Here is a 21,163-nt window from a genome sequence, read left to right on the forward strand (position 1 = left end):
TCTTTGATGTCTCCCTTTCCCTCACGCACTACATCCAATCAATTTGTAAACACCCACTTCTTGCACAGCATCCTTGGCATTCATCTCTTCTTTTTCATTTCCATGGTCAGCACCCTGATCCAGTTCCCATACCCAAGCTATCTAATATGCTCCCAACTCAAAGTGTCTCCTAAACTACAGCTTCCTAAACTACATCTCAGACCACGGCATACTCTCCCGATTAAAATAGTTTCCTACACTGCCACTAAGTAAGTTTCAAGCTCTTTAGTCTGGCTTTTAAGACCAACCAGAGGCAGGACCTAGGCTACCTTTCTTGACTCCTATGTTTTTCTGTCTTCACTGTGCAACCTCTTTCTCCAATGACCCTATTCACTTTCCAAAATCCTACCAATTGTCCAAGGTTCTGTTTAAAACCCACACTCAACCCAGAGTCACTCCAGTCTCTCTTGCTGATAGTGATATCTCCTTTATCCTCAATCCCACAGAACTTTCTCCATACTTCCCTTATTAACAATGACTTTAAAGTTCCAGCTCTTTTTTCCTCTTACTAAACTCTAGACTCCTTAAGGATAAGATCCACATCTTGCTCTCAACATGCATTGAAATCTCTATCTCTAGAGACATTTGAGATCAGTCTAGTCACAGAACTGGGATCATAAGATAACTTGATTGGACTCACCAACTCTGACTCTTATTTCTTTTTCTTGTCTTATTGCACTGGCTAGGACATCCAATACAATGTTAAATGATAGTGGTGATAATGGGTATGCTTACTTTGTCCCTGGCTGTGATAATATTTCTAATGTTTTGCAAGAAAGTGTAGTGTGTGCTACAGGTTTCTGGTACCTACCCCTTAATAAGTTAAAAAAAAAAACTACGTCATTATTCTCTGAGATCTAAGCTGAAATAAAGCATAAGGAGTTGTTGAATCAAAGTGGAAAGAACCAGGGACATGATACAGAGCATGGAGGATAGCCAAGTAGGAAAATGAGGACCTGAGGGAGAAAAGCCAGGAGAAACCAGATCAAGTTCATGGCCATGAAGACATTCTCCCTTAGATCTGAGCTTCCTGGGTTACTCATGTTAAAGCTTATGTTCCAGCTTCTTGTGGAATTAGAATGAGCAGAAAGAGGTGGTGGAAATTTATCCTCCCTAGCTTCTAGACTATTCTGCACATTGATCCTGTTTATGTGCCTTTATCTACACTTGCATGGCAGACATCCTGAAGGGTTACTAAGGATCTGCTGACATAAAAAACACTGTTCATGATGGGCATGGACCAGAGAGACCCCTTTACAGGCCTAGAAACCAGGTATAACTGCTCCTCTATGCATCTCATCCCTTCTCCTGAGTCATACACAGTTAGTGGAAGAAATGGGAGCAGAGATGTGCCAATAATATCGCCCCTTTCCTATGACTTCTTAGCAGCCAAAGACAGAGCAGCTACAAGATAGAGAGGTTGAACGCCAAGACCTCAGAAACTAGTAGGAGAGAAAAGGCTGAGGGAGGATGCACTACAAGATGGGCATCCTTCCTGAAACATTTAGGTATGCCTTCCTCTTGAGCTAGCTCCAGGAGAGCTATACAGAAGGGTTGTGTTAGGGGGAGGTAATTCATCTTGTTCCCCAGAGAAAAGTCCCCTGGATCCTACCCTCCATTAGGCTAGAGTGCCACTATTCCTCAGGCCACTACCCCAATTCTGTAAAATATTGAGAGGGCTCCATTCCCCTCCCTTCAGAAAGCCAGGAGGAAAAGTCTGGACCACGCCCATGGAGTCTTTCTTTCACTGCTAGGGTTACAGAGCTACTTATCCTGTGTTTTGACTCTTGGGTAAAAGCAATGATGTGCTGCTAGACTAGCTCTCCAGGGGAGAGCCCTAATTGCCAGTTTCAATGGTGTCACTTCTTCCATTATGGCCAATTTCAAGTCATGGACAGTTGAGCTGGGGACTGTGCTCTGCTCTGGGTGTCCATGCCCCGACACCCAGGTCCTGGGCCCAGCCCAATAGCCAGCTGGCCTACTTCCCCAAACCCACCATCCATCCCCAGCAAGGGTGTCTCCCTCTCCTTGCAGCTGGCATGGTGACTCAGCTTCCCATAAATTTAGGAAACAGGGGTGCAGGGCAGAGTCAGCTGCCCAGATTGCTCTTCTCCTCCCTGAGCTTCCACCACTCTATCAGCTGAGGAACTTGGCACAAGCCCCCTGCCCCCCAGCCCCAGTCTCTGGTTCACACCTGCCTGAGCTTTAGCTACATAACAAAATCAAGCCATAGGATTCCCCACCCGGTTTGAATGCCCCCTGGAATGGTCATAAGCTTAGGCCAGTGGAAAGGAAGGGGACCCTTCCTGCCGCCCCCCAATATGGCCTGAACAGACTGCCATTTCTTGCCTTTATCTCCCCAATAAGCTCTTTCTATTGCTCCACCCTCTCTCCTCTCTTCAGAAAGATAAGCCCATTCACGTTATGATAGAAAATGAAGCTTTGTTTCTCAGCGTCTGCTTCCCATACAAAGCTGGTCCTAAAGCAAGGACCAACAGGACAACTGGACCAGAAGGGGGACATGGGCCTCCCCCAAAACAGAGAAATATCCTGAAAGGACCCACCAGGGTTGGACACTCAGAGCGCAAGAGTGTCAGGATAACCTCTCAGGTTTTGTTATGCTCAAGAGGGAATTTGGGTCTATAGCAGTGATGGTGAACCTTTTGAGCTCGGCATGTCAGCATTTTGAAAAACCCTAACTTAACTCTGGTGCTGTGTCACATATAGAAATTTTTGATATTTGCAACCATAGTAAAACAAAGATTTATATTTTTGATATTTATTTTATATATTTAAATGCCATTTAACAAAGAAAAATCAACCCCAAAACTGAATTCGCGTGTCATAGGTTCGCCATCACTGGTCTATAGAGACCTCCCTCTAGCATTCTCTATGCCTTCCCTAAGAAACTGAAGTCTGAGTACAGAGAGCACTACAAACAGTTACAGAGGGCATTTCCTCTCTCCTTGGAAGATATGTACTCCAGCCCCAAAATCGCTACCTCCAGGAAGCTCCCCTGATTGTCCTAGCCGATAAGCCTTGCTTTCTCCAGGCTCTAGGGCTTTGGTCTCCACCTCTGTTGTAGCACACATTGCACTCTGTTAGAATTACCAGTCCCTCACTAGACTGTAAGTTCCTTGAAGACAGGAACTGAAAGGCATTGATCTTTCCATCTCAATGCCTGCTTTGGAGCCTAACAGACAATGAATGCAGGAAGGGATGACTAGTGTGGGCTCCTGCCAGCCTCTTCTCCAAGCTAAACCAGTGTCTGCTGAGGTGTGATGGCTCTGCCTGTACCTTCCCCCAGCTAGACCAACCAAGACCAAAGAGGGAAGATATGGAGGGAATAAAGAGGGGATACCCAGCACAGATGGTCCCTGAGGCTCTTACCTGCAACCCGGTGGGCCACCAGCCCCTCCAGGTTCAAGGGCTCCTCCTCCGGAGTCCGGGATGGGTCTGAAGTCACCTCCTTTGGTGGGAGCTGAGGCTGAGCGGCGAGGCCAGGGAGAGAGGTGGGGGGCTGCTGAGGCCCTGGAGGGCTGTGGTTGGTTGGAAGGAAAGCAGGCAAGGAAGAGGAGGAAGCTGGGCTCTTTGGACGGTAACTCTGGTTGGGCCCAGCCGGGCATGCCTGATAATCATAAGGTGAGTAAGACCTGCCCTGAGGGATGGACTCCAGGGAGGTTCGTGGGGCTGGCTCAGGGGTTCCCAAGGAATGCCCACTGGGGATGTAGCCAGATCTGGACTGGGTCAGTGGATGGGTCTGATAGGAGGAGCCGGAAAGAGGCTGAGAGGAGAGTGGGGAGGCCCCAGGCCAGGCCCCAGGGACACTCTGGGATTTGTGCAGCGGAGCGGCAGCCGAGGATGGCTCTAGGTCCAGCATCAGCATGTTGAGGGCTTCAATGGACTGCTCGATCTCCTGCTGGGAGGCTGCCCTCGGGAACTCAGGGAGGCCAGGCGTGGGTGTCTCTGCCAATGGCTGGGGGCCGGGCCTGCTGGGCCGGACACTCTCCAAGTGGGCTCTTTCCTGCTGACGAGGAGGCGGGTGAGGCTGCTGCTGCTGCTGCTGTTGCTGCCAGGAATTGAGGCCCCTCTGCACAGCCTCCCGACTGCTTCCCCCCCGGGCTGGAGCTGGGGGCAGCTGGGGCTCAGTGTCCGGGAAGGACTGAGAGCGGAACATACTGCTGGGGTCATGATCATAGTGGGAGGTGCTCACTTGCTGTGACCAGGCGGGGTGGGGGCCCTCCCGCTGGTAGCCAGCTAAACCCTCCTGTGCAGAGTAGGAGGGTCGCATGGGGGCCAGGTGGCCCGCATGGGCAGGCACTGCCCGGCTGGCAGACTCATAGGGGTAGCCCCCACCATTCACCATAGGTTCCACGGCGTAGGGCTTGTCCAGGCCATTGGTCAAGGGGGACAGCGCCTCTGGGTAGCCCCCCTCACTGGTGTTGGTGATCCCGTCCAGGGAAGACAATGTGCCCATGCTGCCCACGCTGTGCCCGTCCTGGTTGGGCAGTTCATCGTCCAGAATGTCTGTCTCCCGCTCAGATGCCAAGGCCCCACCGTTGACGTGAACCTGGGCTGGGACAACATGACGGCTGGCAGAGGGCACAGCAGGGCCCCCCGCCAGGCGGGACCGGAGGTGTTGGGTGTGGTACATATTGCCTGGCTTCTCTCGTTCTAAGCCGAAGCCACTGAGCAGGCGGTCCAGCTCGCGCTTCTCCTCAGGACTCAGGGCAACAGGGGCACTGGAGGGGCCGGGGGCAGGCTCATCAGTCTTGTCTGTCTTGGTGGAGGCTGTGGAGTTGCCGGAGTCACTGCTCACGGACAGGGTGTGTTCCACGTGGTTGGGAGTGGCCGACAGAGCAGGACGTGTGGCATTGACAGCCCCAGTGCTGCCATTCAGGGAGTCCTTCTTCTTCACCTTGGCATACAGGCTCCCATCCAGTGGCCCCTGCGTGTGTCCCACAACCTCTGCAAGAGAAAGAGCAGATGTCAGTGGGAAGCAGGGACATCATCTATTCTCCCGAGGAGAGGAGTAAAGGCTTCCATTCCCTGGATCCTAAAGCCTCCTCTCAGTGCCCTGCGATAGAGCAAGGTGACGGATAGGCAAAAGGACTAAAGGACCCATCCCAATACCCTGCTTCAGGGCCAGGCAGCAGATCGTAAGATTGGGCAGGAGGCCTTGGAGGTTAAGTCGCCCAGTCCAAAATTTGCCTCTGGCATCTTGCTAGCTTACCAAGGACCTGGAAGTTCTGGACCAAAGCCAACAGGCCCCATGTCAAATGAGGCACATTCACTCTGCATGCTGGGGCCCAGGAAGGTTCTGGAAAGGGATTGGGGCGGGGGCAGGGAAGCATCTTAGAGATCGAGAACAAAAGGCAGAGGTTTTCATTGGGGAGAGGTGCCCCCTGTGTCATTTTGTCTACAGACAGCTCCAGGGCCCCCCTGAGTAATACTTTCTCTGAAAGGAAAAAGTGAGCGCTGGGTGGCTCAAGGCCAAAGGGCTGACTCAGGAACGAAGAACTTCCCCCGCCCAGAGGAACTCAGTGATTTCACACCCTGTACAATCAGCAGCCCAACTCCCAGCCCAAGATACACACACACACGCACACACACACACACACACACACACCCCTTCCCTCACTCCAAGGCAGGCCCCCACTTGGCAAAAAAAAGTTTCTCCCAAATACTGCACAAACCCCAACTCAGACCCAAACAGTCACACACACACACAACTTGGCACAAAGATGTCCAAAGACTTACATGCCAGCCAGTAATCACCCAAATCAAGCACCCCGTGTTCACCCACATCAAATGCCCAGGTGCCCAGTCAGAAAGCACACTGTGGGTACATATATGCAAATACAAATAATAATAATCGGTATCATGCAGCCAAACACTTTGCTACATACTTTACACAAACACTGTTTCTAATCCTGTGTGTTAGGGAGTGTTCGGCCCATTTTAAAGATGGAGAAACTGAGGTTCTGAGAGGTGAAACTATTTATTTGCAGACACATAGCACCTGGTAAAGCTGGAGCTTAATATCAGAACTAATTTAAGACAATAAACATAAAACTAAGTTAAGGCAAAACTAAATTAAAAACAGAACTTCAAAAAGCACACAATTTTTATTATTCTACACTCACTGGCTCTCATATCGCACACATGCACACACACACAATAGAATGAACACACGATAGGCAGCAACACCTCAAAATAAATACTTAAATTTAAAGCCACAAACACTTCAGAAAACACAAGCTCCTCCCATGCCCCCCAGATCAGCCCTGGGGCCAGAAGTGGCAACCTCTAAAAATAAATACTCATACAGAAACCCATGGCCAAAAACAAGCGGTCAGACAACCACAAAACAGGAACATCCTGATCGGCACACACACACACAAACCACAGGCCAACCAAATGATGTCACCGATCGAGCGGGAGCGCAGAGATGCCCGGCAAGCATCGTACACACACACACACACACACACACACACACACACACACACGCACACGCACACACACACCCAGGCCAGCAGCAGAACCCAAGTGACACTGGCCAGAGTGTTGCCACAGGGCTCACGGGACGGGGCTGGTCTGAGTGGGAGAGGGGTTTGGGCTGAGATAGGTCTGAAAGTCCAGCAACCTGTGCCTTGTGCTGGGACCCCTTGCAGGCTGCTAAGAGGCCACTGCAAGCATAGCTGCCTCTCCCACTTGTCTGTCCACACCCCTAAGGGGTTGACACTGGCAGATGAGAGAGCCTGACCCTCATGCATGTCTCTCCAAAGAACTGGGTGTCTTGCTACACAAAAAAGCAGAGCCTCCAGCAAGCTTTTCTAGAGGAGAAAAATACTAAAGACAGGAGCCTCGCATCCACTCAGATTTCTGGGGGTGGTTCCCATGAGGATGGGCCCCGCATACCAGTTAGTGGAAGTCTGAAGGGCTGTCTCTTCTCTCCATACCTGGAAAGCTGCTGACCCCACAGAAGCAGGCCCATTCCCAGGCCTGGGCCCCACTCGGCAGCCCACACCATGAGATGCCAGAGTGTTTCCTCCTGAGCCAGGGGTACCCTCCATACCCTACACCCCCAGACTCCCAGGTCCCTACTTGCCTGGTCTGGGAAGTGGGGAAAGCAACAAAGCAAAAGATGGGGTGTCCCATGCCTTCCCATTTACACTTACACAGAAGGCAAAGAGAGGCACTGGGTGCAAATCTGAGAGTCCTCTCTCCTTCCGGGAGAAAGCAGACCCAACCCAGCACTTCCTTGGGAGCACAAAAGAAGAAGTTTGGGCAGAAGAGCTAAGAAAGCATCCCTGAGGCTGGGAGGCAGAATTCACACTGACTGCCATCACCTGATATCCTGGCCCTGCTGGCCAGGCCCCACTCTTCATTGATTTTGAAAATGTCAATATTAAACGGATTCCGCCGTGTAATTTATCCCCATATGGGCTCCTGTGTGCAGCAACAAGGTCAGGAATGATAACTGCCAGGCCACTCAGGCTTAGGAAGAAAATCGAAGATGTGTAAATAGTGTAATTAACTCCTGTTTGCTTAATACACATGAAAAGGTCGATTTCTGCCCTCAAAGTAGGGCCTGCAGCTCCTGATCGCCCAGTGCTGGCCAAATGCTCCAGGCTGTTCTGTAGCCTTCACTGGTCATCTTCCTTTGCATACCAAGGGGAGAAACTAAGGGCAGACCAGTCCCGGGTCTGCCCAGGCCCTGAGAGGGCTCTGCTGTTAACACAGCGCATGGGGCAGGGCCTGTGGGGCACCTACCCCTGCTCCTCCCATCAGAGAGGAAGGCAAGTGCCCCTGCTCCCCACACCTTCTCCCCATCCACCGCGGCCACGCTAAGAGCTATTTACCAGGACCACAAGAAGCCGGAACACAAGGTTGGTTTCAATCTATTACGGCAGGAAGGGCAAAAGAGAGGGGCCAGTAGAGCAAGGAGAAGGAGTGAGAAAGACTGGGGAAGGAAGAGAGGGAGCTTCGAGGGGGGTGAGGGCTCTAAAGCTGAGGGCCACCAGATCCATCTCCAATCCCAGCAGATTCCAGGAATGGCCAGTTCAGGTAAAAATTGTGTCAGATGAGAAGAAGTCAAGACAACAGTAAAAGCGGGTAGAGGGAGGAACCTGCCTGGCTGGGGCCGTGGGTACCGGCATGGATGACAATGGAATAGGGGAATACACTGCAGGGGAAACACCAGTTAGACAGGCCCGGGTAGCAAGCCCCCAGGCCCCAAGCCGTGCCAGCCTGGCCAGCCCGTCACATGGCCGTCTCCCTGCCCACTTCTCCAGGGAAGCTGAGACGTCCACCATCGGCTCCACTTGTTTTTCCTGAATATGTCTCCCAGTGCTTCCCAGCAGCTACTCCAAGCCCGGGACCCCACCCTCAATGCCGAGTTCCACTGCACCAAGGAGCCCTTATTCCAGGGCGGCCGTGATCCAGCTGTGCGAGTCATGCTTTTGGAGAGCTCTGAGGAAAATCCCCAGCTGACTTGGATGCCGACCTGCTCCCCAGGCTCCCTCCAGTGAGCTGCTGGAGAGCGCACAGGGCCAGAAGCACAGTACAGGCCAGAACGCAGGAAAGCCGCTTCCAGCCCATCCGCTTCAAAAAGAACGAAAGAAAGAAACATGGGATGCTGAGATATGGATTTAGGGCAGGTGTTTTCTAATTCTGCTGTTCATGAGAATCTCCTCTGGGGTTTGTTAGAAAATGTAGAGTCTGGGGCCTGACCCCCAAAGGTTTTTACTCATAGGTCTGGGGCGAGGCCAGGAAGTGGCATGTTAACTAGCTCTGTGGGGTCCCGGCGCACATGGTGGGTCACATCTTAAGAAGCCCTGACCCAGCGCTGAGGTTAAGGACCCTGCTTCCCTCACCAGTGTCAAGTGGGGAGGTCTCACTAGGTAGATGTCAGGATAGGAGGCCCAACCATGAAGGCTAAAGGGCGGCAGCCTGCTAGACAGCAAGAGAAAGGCTCCTTAGCGATGACTCGGTGAGGAGAGACTCCTCCCTGTCCAGCACCAGGCCTGATTTGAACTGTGGCTGATTTATTAAGGTTTTCAGGATGGGACCCTTCATGATAAAAAGTCCTTTGAGTCCACGTCCAGCAGGATAACAATTCATTAAAATACATTACCCGAAGCAGTGATGACTGACCGTCATGGAGGAAAATCAATGCCGTCCAATAGCAGAGGTACCGTGCCCACCCCGGACACAGGCGGTTTGGAGGCAGACAGGGGCCCTGGCAGGTTGGGAGGGAATCTGGCTCCTTAAACATGGGAATGCGGCATCAAAGGCCATATGTGTCTGGGAGGTAGTGAACTTTGACAAGGACTGAGGCTTGGCCAAGAGGCAGCCAGGGGAGTAAGTTCTAGACATGTTAACCCTTTAGTCACAGACTCCCCCAACTCTGGAGGGTGCCAGGCTGGGGTTAGGGCTAGGGCTGCTGAGAGGCAACATGGGAGCCAGAGGATGAGGCTGAGTCCCAGGGAGGCCACAGGGATGTGCTTCTGGAGAGGAGACAGAGGGGAGGCACCCCCTCCTGACCCCCCTAAGCTAGACACACCCATCATTCAGAAGGATGGTCTCCATCTAAATGGCCAACTCAGCTTGTGTCAACCACTTAAACTCACAGAGCCTGACCACACAGACTAAAAAGCCAACTTGCAGGTTTGCTGAGCGACAGGATTCAGGAGCTTAAGTACCTTGAGGTAGGCCTGGAACATCCTCCTCTTTCCATTTCAACAGCTCTCATCACCCACCGGATAAATCCCTACACACCACACCCCCTGCGGAACACATCAGACCTTTTTTTCATCCGACTCTTGCCTGCCTTTTGAAGCCTAACCTTTGCTGTCCTCAATACCTTAAACACTCCCCCTCTCTACTCTTACTGCTTATATACTCTTTCCTACTCTGTGCCACATGCTGTTCCCTCTCCCGAAGGCCCTTCCTCACCCTGCCTCCGCAACTCCCAACCTCCCTGGCAAACCTCTTCCTCCTCCTTCAGGCTCAGTTTGAGCTTAGCCTCTCTCCTGTCACACTCCAGAGTCGGATAAACCACGTTCCCACTGGCCCTTGTAGATGTCTACTGGGAACACCGATCACATACTGGACAGTCATTGTTGACATCCAAGTTTGTCTTCCCCACTAAGCTGAGAGCTCCTTGAGGAAAAGTCTTTTCTCTCTCTGCCCCCAGTAGCTAGTTTCCAGACGGTACCGTTCACAATGTGGTGGTCTATGTGAACAGCACCTCTTGGAGCTCAGTGCATAACCACCATGGCTATACAGGATGGCCCTACAGAGCTCAGTGCCTGGCACACACTAGGTGTTCCATAAGTGCTTCATGCACTACATTAAATAGCCCAGAAAGATTTCTAGAATCCTGTCAGTCACTGAGACACTCTTCTTCCACTGCCACCCAGAAAAGTGAAAAATCAGGGGTTCAAGGTGGACCACAAGCTTTTCCCAAAAGGAAGAGAAAAGAGAGGCATTCTACAGAGTTGGTGGTAGCACAGGCTGGGCACAGTGGAGGTCCCCATAAACTGGCTGAGCCAGAGCTTGCCCCCTGGCATCACCCACAGAATTCCCCAGCCAAATGCCACTCTAGGAGACATTAACTCTCTTATGCCAAGGACCCCTTGGAATAGTTCATGAAAGCCTAGACCAATTTCCTAAAAAAAATGCACAAAAACACAGTTCTTACACATAATTTCAGGGGGTTGATGGATACCCCAAAGTCCATCTATGAACCTTACATTAAGATGAGCACATTTAACAGAGAGGGTGCTGCTTCTGGGGACCCCCTCTCTGTCACCCGGGACTTCTGTGAAGAATGTCAGACTCGATCTGAGAGGAATGGGAGAACACACAGAAAGGAAACCCTTCAAGCTGGAGGAGCTCATGAGAGGGTCCAGTCCAAAGTGACCCCCTGGGTCTTCACTGGCCCAGGAGGGTACATGTGAAGAGGGGGTGAGGGTGGAGAGTCAGTGCGGAACCTCAGCCCATGGCTCAAGTTTGACCTGGGGTCCTCCTGAGACACCCTGGCAACGGCAGCAGGGACCTCCTATGGCCCAGTCTTGGCCTCCACCCATGCCGACCTCCCTACCCCATAGCCAGCTGGGGACTAAGGCGGCCCTTAGGTCATCGCAGCTTGCAGAGGGGTCTGGAACGTCTCGAAGTGGGAACAGGCTTCCCAGAGCTTCTGAAGACCAGCAGCATCAGGGTTGAAGAGAAGCCTCTGCAGGGGACCCACAGAGGAGTCACAGCCTCTGCCAAGCAAAGAGGCAGCGGACAGGTGCAGCTCAAAGAACTTGGTTCACGTGGGGAGGTGTCAACTGATGCCACACTGACAAGCATGGGCCTCGGGCCCTGTGGGCGGGGACAGATGGGTCCAGGCTTGGCACAGACACCTGTCTTTCTCGCTGTCTACCAGCGCTCAGAGGGAGCCCACTGCGCTTTCAGAGAGCAGACAGAGAACAAGATTCTCCTCGGGGCTGCTATCAAGTCCCCTGTAAAAATGGCCTCGCCAGTTTACCCACAAACCTGCCTCCGTGGGCCCAGGGAGGGTGGGTGGCAAGTGCCCCACCCCTGGCCATTCTGCCGATAAAGAAAGGAGGAGGCATGAGGCCCAATGGCCAAATGGAGCCCAATCTGAATGTCAGCCTGTGGGCCTTGAACATGGAGAAACTCAGCACTGAAATCCAAATGGAAACTAGAACCCCTCCCACTGGCACCTCCAGGCCCTCAGGGCAACAGAAGTGAGATCTGAGAGGGACCGGAAAGTCGGCTGAGCCAAGAGAGCTTTGTAAAATCTGTGGGATTTTTATAGCCGAGGGGTCTGAAGGGCTCCGTTCATCCACTGCCCATCCCTCATGTTACAGGGGGACAGTGAAGTTCAGGGCCCCCCAAAAGTCACCCAGCACAAAGGTGCAAAAGGACTTGTCTTCCTGTCTACAAGTTCAGTGCTCTCCCCCTAATGGCCTTCAAGGTGAAGTGGCTGGAGGAGCCGGGGGTGGGGAGTAGGGGGAGACTCTCTAATCCTCACAGTATAATATACGGGGTTTCAGTCAAGTGACGATGACGGATGTGTCCCCAGGCCCTCCTCAGGAAGGACACACAGATACCATCTTACTGGAAATTCTCCAGAGAAAGGGAGTAGGAGCACAAAACCTGATTGTGACCTTTATTTCAGACCCGAGGGACCAGGGCCTGGAGAGTGAGTGACCTGCCCAGGTCACACGGCAGCCCACGACCTTGCAGGGCCAGCCTCCTGGCCCTCAGCTCCCACCCCGGGCACTATAACTAGAGCCTGACACCCCCACTCCCCGCCTCGGCCTATCCGGGCACCAGATATCACAGACACAGGACGGTAAAAATAGCTCCAAGCCCACAACAACCGAAGTCCTTCTCTGCCAGGCCAGGGCGCCTGCCTGGACACTCAGAAATCCCTGGCCAGGGGATGGCCGAGCTGCCAAGAGCTGTGCCAAAGTTGGGAGAAAGCCATGAATGGGAGCCCGCAGGAGGCCACCAGGGGAATGGTCGGCACGAGGTGCCACTGAGCTCAGCCTGCAGAAGGAGGGGTAGTTGTCCTGAATAAATATCCCTCTGGGAGCGTTTCAGGGGCATCCATGCCTCCCCTGTGTTCCCTCTGCCCACCCCATTCTCATCCACCATGAGCCATTACCCCAAAAGGAGGAGGCCAACTCAGACACACTGCCCCCACCAACTCAACGACCCTCAGACCTGAGTTGGCAGCTCTTACAAGCCCAAGGGCAGCAAATCCTGGAAGAGGGCAGCCGGGTCCACACCTCCAAAGGGAGTGCAGAGGGTCACAGCGCTGCACAGCCTCACGCCCCTCCCCGGTCCAGTCCGTGGCAAATCCAGGACGGAGGGCACAGAAGCCCCCACCGCCCTCTCCCAGGTCCAGCAGAGCCACACAAGGACACACAGGCAAAACAGCCGCCCAACAGGCACTTACCCTCTGGATGGAGAGGGAGAAAGGGGAGGGGAAAGAACCGCTCTGATTTGATCTCTGCTCCTTGTGCCTCAAGTTTCAAATAATTCCTACATGGCTGCAGCTCCCAGCTCAGCCTGTGTCCTCCTACTCAGCTCGCTGGGACTGTCAGGGTGGGAGGAGCCTGCCCGCCCGTGTACACACAGCACTCCCTCCCTCGCTCGCTCGCATTCTCTCTCTCTCTCTCTCTCGCTCTCCTCCTCCTGGCTCTGCCTCACTCTGGCTTGTAGGAAGCCAGTGGGATAAAACTCTGTCTGTAATTTCAGCCAGCTGGGTCCCCAGGGCTTCACTTATCATCCTGTAGCTATGCGGCTCTTGAATGACATCACAGCGGCTTCCCAAACCCTCCACATGGAGTGCGAGGCCCAGACCCAGACCCCGTTCAGCCCCAGCTCAACCTAGTCCCAGCCCCGGTCCCAGCCCAGTTTCAGGCCCAGATCAATCCGAGCCCAGCAACAGCCTCAGCCCATGACAGCCTCAGACCAGTCCCGGTCCCAGAACAGCCCCATCCCAACCCCAGCCCAGCCCCAGTCCAAGCCCATCGCAGCCCCAGTACCCAGAGGAGAAGTGGGAAGAGAAACCCTGGGAGCAAAGTGCAGGGGTGCAAGGGACAGAGAGGGAAGGTGAAAGTTCCTAGGCGGGTGTTGAGATTTATTTCCCCAAATTTTTCCACATTTTTTTTCCACTCGGCAAATGAAAGGCAGAACGGATGACAACAATTTTCCAGCTGCTGAACAATAAGGTGGAAATTTTTTTTCCCCTCTCTCCCCCTCCTTCCCCTCCACGGGGCAGAGTCTAGGAGCCAGGACACTTCCTTGGCTTATAAAAATTCAGGGGGTGGGGCGGGGGGGGGGGGGCGACACAAAGGCCCTGTACTTCCCAGAGGTGACCATGGGGCCTAAATAGAGGGGCTGGAGTGTCACCTGGGCAGGCCTCAGGGAGGGGGGACAGGAGCTCCAAAGTGAGATTCTCAGTGCAAAGCTTTGGATTCTGGCCCATCAACCTGGACAATTTTTGAGGCCTGACTTTGGGAAGGCCAGTGGGCACCTGGCCCGGGATATTGATTCACCAGGGCACCTGACATGCTTCCAATTGACTGGCTATTGGTATTCAGTTTGTTCCCATCTCAAAATCATGAATGGCAGAGAGAATAACTTTTTTCAGAGTGTTAAACCATGTCCACTTTCACCCCCAACCACTCAGGTCTGAAGCAGTCCACTCAGCCAAACACCCCACAATCTGCCCCAAATCCTCTCATCATCCTGGTGGGCCCTAAAAAGTGCCAGAAGTTCCCGACAGCAGGACACCAAATGCCAACTCTTACCTGCATATTTTGGCAACTTATTTGCACATCAATTGAATGTCCCAACCCAACTCCCAGAGTTGGTAGAGATGGCCTGGGGTTTGCAGCTTTAGTACCTGGTGTCTCCTCCCCAGTTAAAGTGCTTGTGTGACCACCCCACCCGGAGCCCAGCTTTCAAAACCAGGTCTGCTGGCACTGCAGGCTCCGCAAAGAGAGGTTGCCAAAGAGAGGCCACCTGCTCATCCCTCTTCTGAGCAGACACCTCATCCCAGCCCCCCTCCACATGCCAGCACCACTCTCTGGATGTTTCTTTTGGGGAGTAAAGAAGGAAAATAATAACAAAAATAGTACCCGGTGCCCTGTAGGCTGGTCCCTATGCTATCTCAACTGCATCTTCACTGATGAGATGAGGAGGCCCCCAGCCCAATGTCAAAGACCTCACAGAAACCATAAACATGGGTAGCGAAGAGAGGGGTTCCATGCTCAGGCTCCAAAATGGGCGCAGGAGGACTTCCCACTTTCCCAGGGCAGGACTGTTGTAAGAACACAATGTGGATAAACTATTCCAATCATCCAGCCCTCCACCATCCAATCATCCCAAGTAGAACCACAAGGAGGAGGAAGGCCTGGGTGTCCCACTGTCAAGGTGTCAATAAGGAAAGGGAGGAGCTCAGGGAATGCCCTGATGGAAATGCCCACAGACCCCTGCAGGACCCCCTCTCTGCCTTCCAGCCCAGGGGAGAGGGAAGGAGGTGGACTGGAAGTTCAGGGCTGCAGGGGCAGGGAGGTACTGGGTACTCCTCACATGGCCCCAACTTTCCAGGGTTTCCGCATGCGCCCCACCACCACCACCACCACTGCCCCCTAAGGCAGTGGCAGGGCCAGGCTTGGAATTGTGTTCCCTAAGGGTAGGGCAGAAACAGAGATCCAAAGGATGACTCTGGAAGAGAACTGTCAACTCCCAGCAGATGTGCGATTTGGACGAGGGTCTCAGGTATATCTACTCACCTCCCCCTGCCTCTCCCTGCTCTTATTGCCTCGTGGGGCATGGACATCATCTCTAGCCATCCTCATTTGGGAAGGATGAAGGGAGAATGGAGAGCGGACCCAAGATGGCTTGGGGAGCCAGGAAGAAGGAGAGCACCAGAATGGGGCCGGCAAGTTAACCTGAATGCACATTCTCTCATTCGCTTCCACAACCGAGGCTTAGAGGTTGCAGCTTGCTCAGGATCACACTGCCAGTCTGACTCTGACACTCAAGTTCTTTCTGCTTCCCAGGGAGCAAGGAGAAACCAAAAGGGCGATGGATGGGCAAAGGGTGAGAGTCTGCAGGATCCGACAGGAAGAAGGGAGTGGAGAAGGGTGATAAAATCACAACGCTGGTTTAGGACAACTAGCCCTGCCATCCAAGTGAGCCCCGTCCCCATCTACGGGGTCCCCTGGGAACTGCTTGCATTTATCCTAACGACACTTGCAGGGCTCACAGCATTTCTGGAAACTCGTAGGGAACTGGTTCAGAACTGGTTCACAATTCACACCATGAAGCCGCCTCTGCATTTAGGTCGATCCCCATTCTTAACCCAAAACAGCCCCATTAAGTACCACACATAAGTACTGGGTACCAACTGGCCATGCGGTTTTATAATTACAGCTCCCGTCACTGCTGTGGGGTGGGGGTCTGTGTGGCTCTACCCATGCGTGGACGCGTGTGCCGGTCCGGGTAGCACATCTGGATAGGTCTCTGCTTCCTTTCCCAAATGGGTCCATCCCTGCGCATGAGTTCAAGGAGGGCCCTGTAGGCATCTCCGGGGGGGGCGGGGGGGGGGGTGTCGCCGGACCACCTCAGGCGAGCTCACACACTTGAGCAGTGTGGGCCGGAGCAGGAAGTCACTGCCGCAGAAGGACAAGCGGGGAGTGACTCTCCTGACCCACAGAAGCCACATACCATGGACAAGCCTGGGTCCAAGCCTGGACAGGAGCCAGGGCACTTTCTAACCCCGGGCTTCTTTCTAGCCCTGTGTTACCTGAAGGGCGCCTGCCTGGTTCTCGAAGGTTCTCAGGCAGTGTATAGACATAGGGGGGCAGGGAGGCAGGAAGGAAGGAGGAGAGATCTGAGAGGCTCTGAGCTTTCATACCAAAATCTGATCTCACTGCCCCTGGAGAAGGAGAAGAACAAACATCAAAGAACACTTTGCTACTAACAGTGTGGTTGTTTTTTTTTTTTTTTTTTTTTTTTTTTTTTAAGCAATCAAGGCAACAGGAGGCGAAAATCTCCACGAAGCATCAGGGCATTGACTCGCTGTGACGATGATGTAAAGATTGGGTTGGGGATGAGAAAGGCAGTCTGACAGCTCTGCGGCCGCTTCCCAGAACAAAAGAGGCCGCCTGTGGCCTGGATCAACCTCCCAGGGTCGGAGAGCAGTCCAGCAGGTCTGCCACCTGGGGCAGGATGACCCATGTCCCTGCAGGGGAGTCTGTGGGTGCAAATAATGCTTGAGCAGAGAAAGGGAGGGAGGAGGAGCGGGAGTTTGGGGCCAGACTCCTGAGTCTCCTACATACACAGAACCTGCCAGGGCCCTGTCAGAGCCTCCGGAAGTGCCTGTTCTCCCATGTCCATGCACCATGCTCACTCGCCCCATCCAGACAGACGTGTGCGTAGAAGGGCCCTCCTCAACCTCAAGAAAACCCAGTCCTGATACCGGTTCCTTTCTCTTATCCCTCAAAGGTGAGACAGTTCTCCTGGATGGCAGACGTCCCCCGCTCCCTCAGCAGCTGAAACCCTCTCCAACCCTGGGTTCATTTCCCTAATCGGCTGCTGCACAGTGAACAGACCTAGAGAAAGTGTCATCTGGCAGCCACAGCAGGAGACTGGGAGTCAAGGGACCAGAATACTAAGAAGTGATCTTGGACGGGCCTCAGTTTACTCCTCTGTGTAATGGGCAAGCACAACTGAATGATCCCTAACTTCCTGGCCAATTCTAGATGCCCAAGGATCAACTCAGAGAAGATGCTCAACGAGGCACTGTCTGGATCTCAGAGGCCCTGGACCCTGTGGGCCCATTTCTCCTCTCCTGCTTGGTCCTGCCTGGGTGGCTCCAGGCTCCCAACTCGTCGGAGACTATTTCTGTGGCAGCCACAGAGCCCCTGGGGGGCTAGGACAGAACCGGTGATTTACAGGAAGTCTGGAAATACATGCCAGGCTGCAGAGGTTCCGAGGGCCATGAGGGGCAATAAAGAGGCTGATTTATTTTCATCAGTGAAATGCTGAAACCCAATCCCTAGAGCGAGCTGACCTAGCAGACGGCGGCGAAAAGCTCATCACCCAGAGCAGAATTAGCTAGATCACAGCCTCCCAGTCTCACCGCTGGGGCAGGTGATGAGAAGGGACAAAAGTGGGGGCCAAGGCTGGCCAGCTGGGGTGACGTGGCTCCAGGTCCCTGGGCTGGCCTCTCCCCACCCTGCCGCTGGCCTGCCAGGGTCTCTGGGATGCAAGCACCGCAGTGGGCAGAGCAAGGCAGCCAGGCTTTCCATTTTAACTCAGCCCCTTATTCTCAGGAGGCTTAAACTGCAAGCCTCCAGTCCATATATATGCCCACTTTTGTGGGGCAGGGCCCCTCAGATTTCTGCCCTTATGAAGCCATGTCAGACATGGTGGCATCAACATCCCAGCTCTACATCTACCTGGCTGTGTAAACATTGACAGGTTACTTAACCTCTCTGTGCCTATTTCCTCATCTGAGAACTAGGAAAGAGAACACTCAGCTCACAGGAGTCACAAGGAGTAAAGGAAAGAATGGGCACCTCAGTATCTCACATCTGGAGGGTGTACCTAGAAGGGGGAGGTAGACTTTCCTCCTGGTCCCTAACCAAATTGCTGGCGGGGAGTGTCAATTAATACAACCCCATGGAGGCCCTTTTGGCACTATCAACATTATATACGCATATATTCTTCCACCCAGCAAATCCACTGCTAGAAATGTGTCCTACAGGTAGACTTGTGCAAATGAAAATAGGATATGCAGCATCTCTGAAAACAGCAAAAGATTGGAAAGAGCCTACAAGTCCATGTTATTTAAATATAGTAAATTAAAGTACAAGTTAAATAAAGCACAGCACATACGTGCAGTGGGACACTACGCAGCTGAGAAAACGGAGAAGGCTCTTTATGATATGCCATTAGATGAAAAAGCTCAGGATACCAGCCGAATCCTTATAGTGACTTCCAGACCCCAGGTGATCTGGTCCCCATTACCGCTGACCTCAGCTCCTATTATAACATCCATTGCAATCACACTGGCCCCTTTGCTGCTTCCAAACATCTCAGGCGGGCCCCTGAGTCAGGACCTTTGTGCTTGCTGTCCCCTCTGCCTGGGATGCTCCTCCTCAGATGCTTGCTCAGCTGGCCCCTTCACCGCGGTGAGGCCTAAGCTGGCCAGCTTTTTAAACAGTTTCGACTCCCCGCTCCCAATCGCCCTTACTCTGCTCTATTTTTCCCAGAGTATCTGTCCCTTCCTAACATGCTCTGTCATTTACTTATTAGGTCATTTTAATTTTTTGCCTGCCATCTTGCTCTAGAATACAATCATGACAAGGACAAGGGTCTTTATTCTGTTCCTTGTTACATCCTCGGCACCTAGAATAGTGACTGCACGCGTAGTAGGCACTCAGTCGATGTTTGTGGAATAGGTGAGTGACTATTCCTGAGGACAGCCCACGTACCAAAGTACACGGATGATTTGGCTTTTCTTCTTCAACAGAGAGGATTCAAGGTTATCCTATCATCAGGTCATGGTCACCCTCCTGCGTTCTGATACATTTTCTCAAACGGAAGAGAAAGAAGCAGCGTTACCGCTGCTCCAGGAGTCACCGGGACACAGCCTGGCAGTCGCTGATGGCTGCAGCCAGGGAGGCAGGAGCCACGGAGGTGAAGACCCTGACAGACCCTGGGAGCTGGCCTGGCTCTGCCCCCAACTTCTGCGTGACCTCTGCAAATGCCCCAAAACTGAGCAGAGGGAGAGCTCACACAGGGGCATGGAGCCTGGGCATGCAGGGAACACCCAGATCCCAGATCCATGGAAACCTCTTCCCATAAATGGCCCCAGAAAGCAGGGCCTGGGAGAGTGGACCACGAGGAAGGGGCTCTGTGGCCTGAAGAGAAGCATACCAGCCAGCAGGCGGGAGTGAGCAAGTCAGAGACAAGCTCCAGGGACAAGGCTGCCTCTTGAAGGCTGATGGAGAAATGGGCCTGGAAAGCCAGGACAAGCAATGAAGGGGTTGAAGTCTGCCTCAGCGAGCACCTAGGGGCCAGCTCTGGGACCGCTATCCTGGGCGAGAGAAAGAGGGCAGTGAGAAACACTCAGGGCCTGGCTGGGTCCAGCAAGGAATAATCCAGAACTACCCAGAAAGACAACCCTCACCACTGCGGGCAGGATACTGCGAACCACACCACGCCCGGGGCTGAGGCAGCGTCACCTGCCCCACCTGGGGCTGGGAGCCAAATCGCAGGGTAGGGTCCGTACAGGCGAGGTGAGGAAAAGCAACAGGCCGAGCACACGTGCTCCCTGAGCAGCCATCACTCAGCCATGTCCATGGAGCAACACATCCCGGCTCCGGGCACTGGTCTTCTGCAGGATTTTGTCTTTTCTCTTCATCTGGTTCGTTCTCCCCTCTCGGGCCCCAGGCATGTAGAGGGCAGTCCAGCAAGGGAGGCCAGGCACATCTGATTGCTTTTCTTTCCCTCTGCTTCCTAGACTTTGAACAATGTTACTACACCACATTCAGATTTGAAAAACAATTCTGTCCTCAAGGTCATCTACCTCCAAGGCCCAGGACAAGCGTAGCCCCTCTGCAGAGCCATCCACCCCTTCTTCTCCCCTGAGAAGCCCTGGCCCTTAGCCAAGATCCTTCTCCGTTTGACTGTGGGTCGGAGTGGACGGGGCGCCTGCCTGGTCTCACTGCACCCCTGCCCACCCTTGTCTGCAGGCAACTCCAGGGCACAATTTTCCATTGCACGGGACTAGCACAGTGCCCGCCACCTCGTAGATGCTCTGAGAAAAGGAATGGAGGGAGGAGGGAATGGTGGATGAAAGACAGCTCTCCTTGGGTAAGAAAACATATTTGATTAATGGAGGCTTGAATTTCTTTTCTTGGACATGGTTACAGTCGGTATCTTAGGGTCTTGCCGGGTCCAGCTAATTTGCGCATGCCTATAGGTTTCGCAGGGGAGGAAGGAGGGAGGTGATGGAGGGGGAGAGAGCACGGTCTCCTCTTCCCCTGCCTCGAGCTTGATATCTGAGCACCAGGCGAGAGCAGACGGTGTCGCTCAGGCCACTGGCCAAGAGCTCTGCGTCCGCTCTGAGTGTGGCTCCGGCCTGCTACCCTCCACCTGATGGCAGAGATTACAAAGGACCAAAGGCACATTCACTCAGGAGGGTATCGGTTTACCAAATGTTCCACCGGCAGACACTGCTCCCCAAGCCTGCCAGCTGCCTCGCACCGCAAGGCCAGCTGAGGGTTCGAGGGCATCAGGACAAACCCCGCCCTGCCCGACAAGGAACAGCACTAAGCAGTTGTCCAGCAGATGCTGGGTCACCAGTGTCATCTTCTTTACCCACAAGGTCAAGCCGACCTTGCATTTGAATTCTCAGCATTCTGTTCCAGGAGGTCAGGAGAGGAGTCCCCTCTCGGGGGAGGAGAAGGTGCCCAGATCCTCCTCAAGAAGGCATGTGATCCCTGCCTCTGTCGCTATCTCTGCGCAGACCACCCCAACTGAGACCCAGCTCCCTTGTTTCTCAGCACACCTG

General features: G+C 53.4%; 1 protein-coding gene across 20 annotated transcripts in view; it reads right to left on the minus strand.

Moving 5' to 3' along the window:
* TNS1 (tensin 1) overlaps positions 1 to 21,163 on the minus strand; it is a 222,503-nt gene that overhangs the window by 41,511 nt on the left and 159,829 nt on the right. For 18 of the 20 annotated variants that reach the window (XM_036319688.1, XM_036319697.1, XM_036319705.1 and 15 more), the window contains one exon: positions 3,430 to 5,007. In XM_036319688.1, the coding sequence (XP_036175581.1) occupies positions 3,430 to 5,007 (1,578 nt within the window). The remainder of the gene's footprint in view (positions 1 to 3,429; positions 5,008 to 21,163) is intronic. The other 2 variants (XM_036319699.1, XM_036319706.1) reach the window with 2 other exon arrangements.

Source organism: Myotis myotis, unplaced genomic scaffold (assembly GCF_014108235.1).
Source record: "Myotis myotis isolate mMyoMyo1 unplaced genomic scaffold, mMyoMyo1.p scaffold_m19_p_8, whole genome shotgun sequence".
Classification (NCBI taxonomy): domain Eukaryota; kingdom Metazoa; phylum Chordata; class Mammalia; order Chiroptera; family Vespertilionidae; genus Myotis; species Myotis myotis.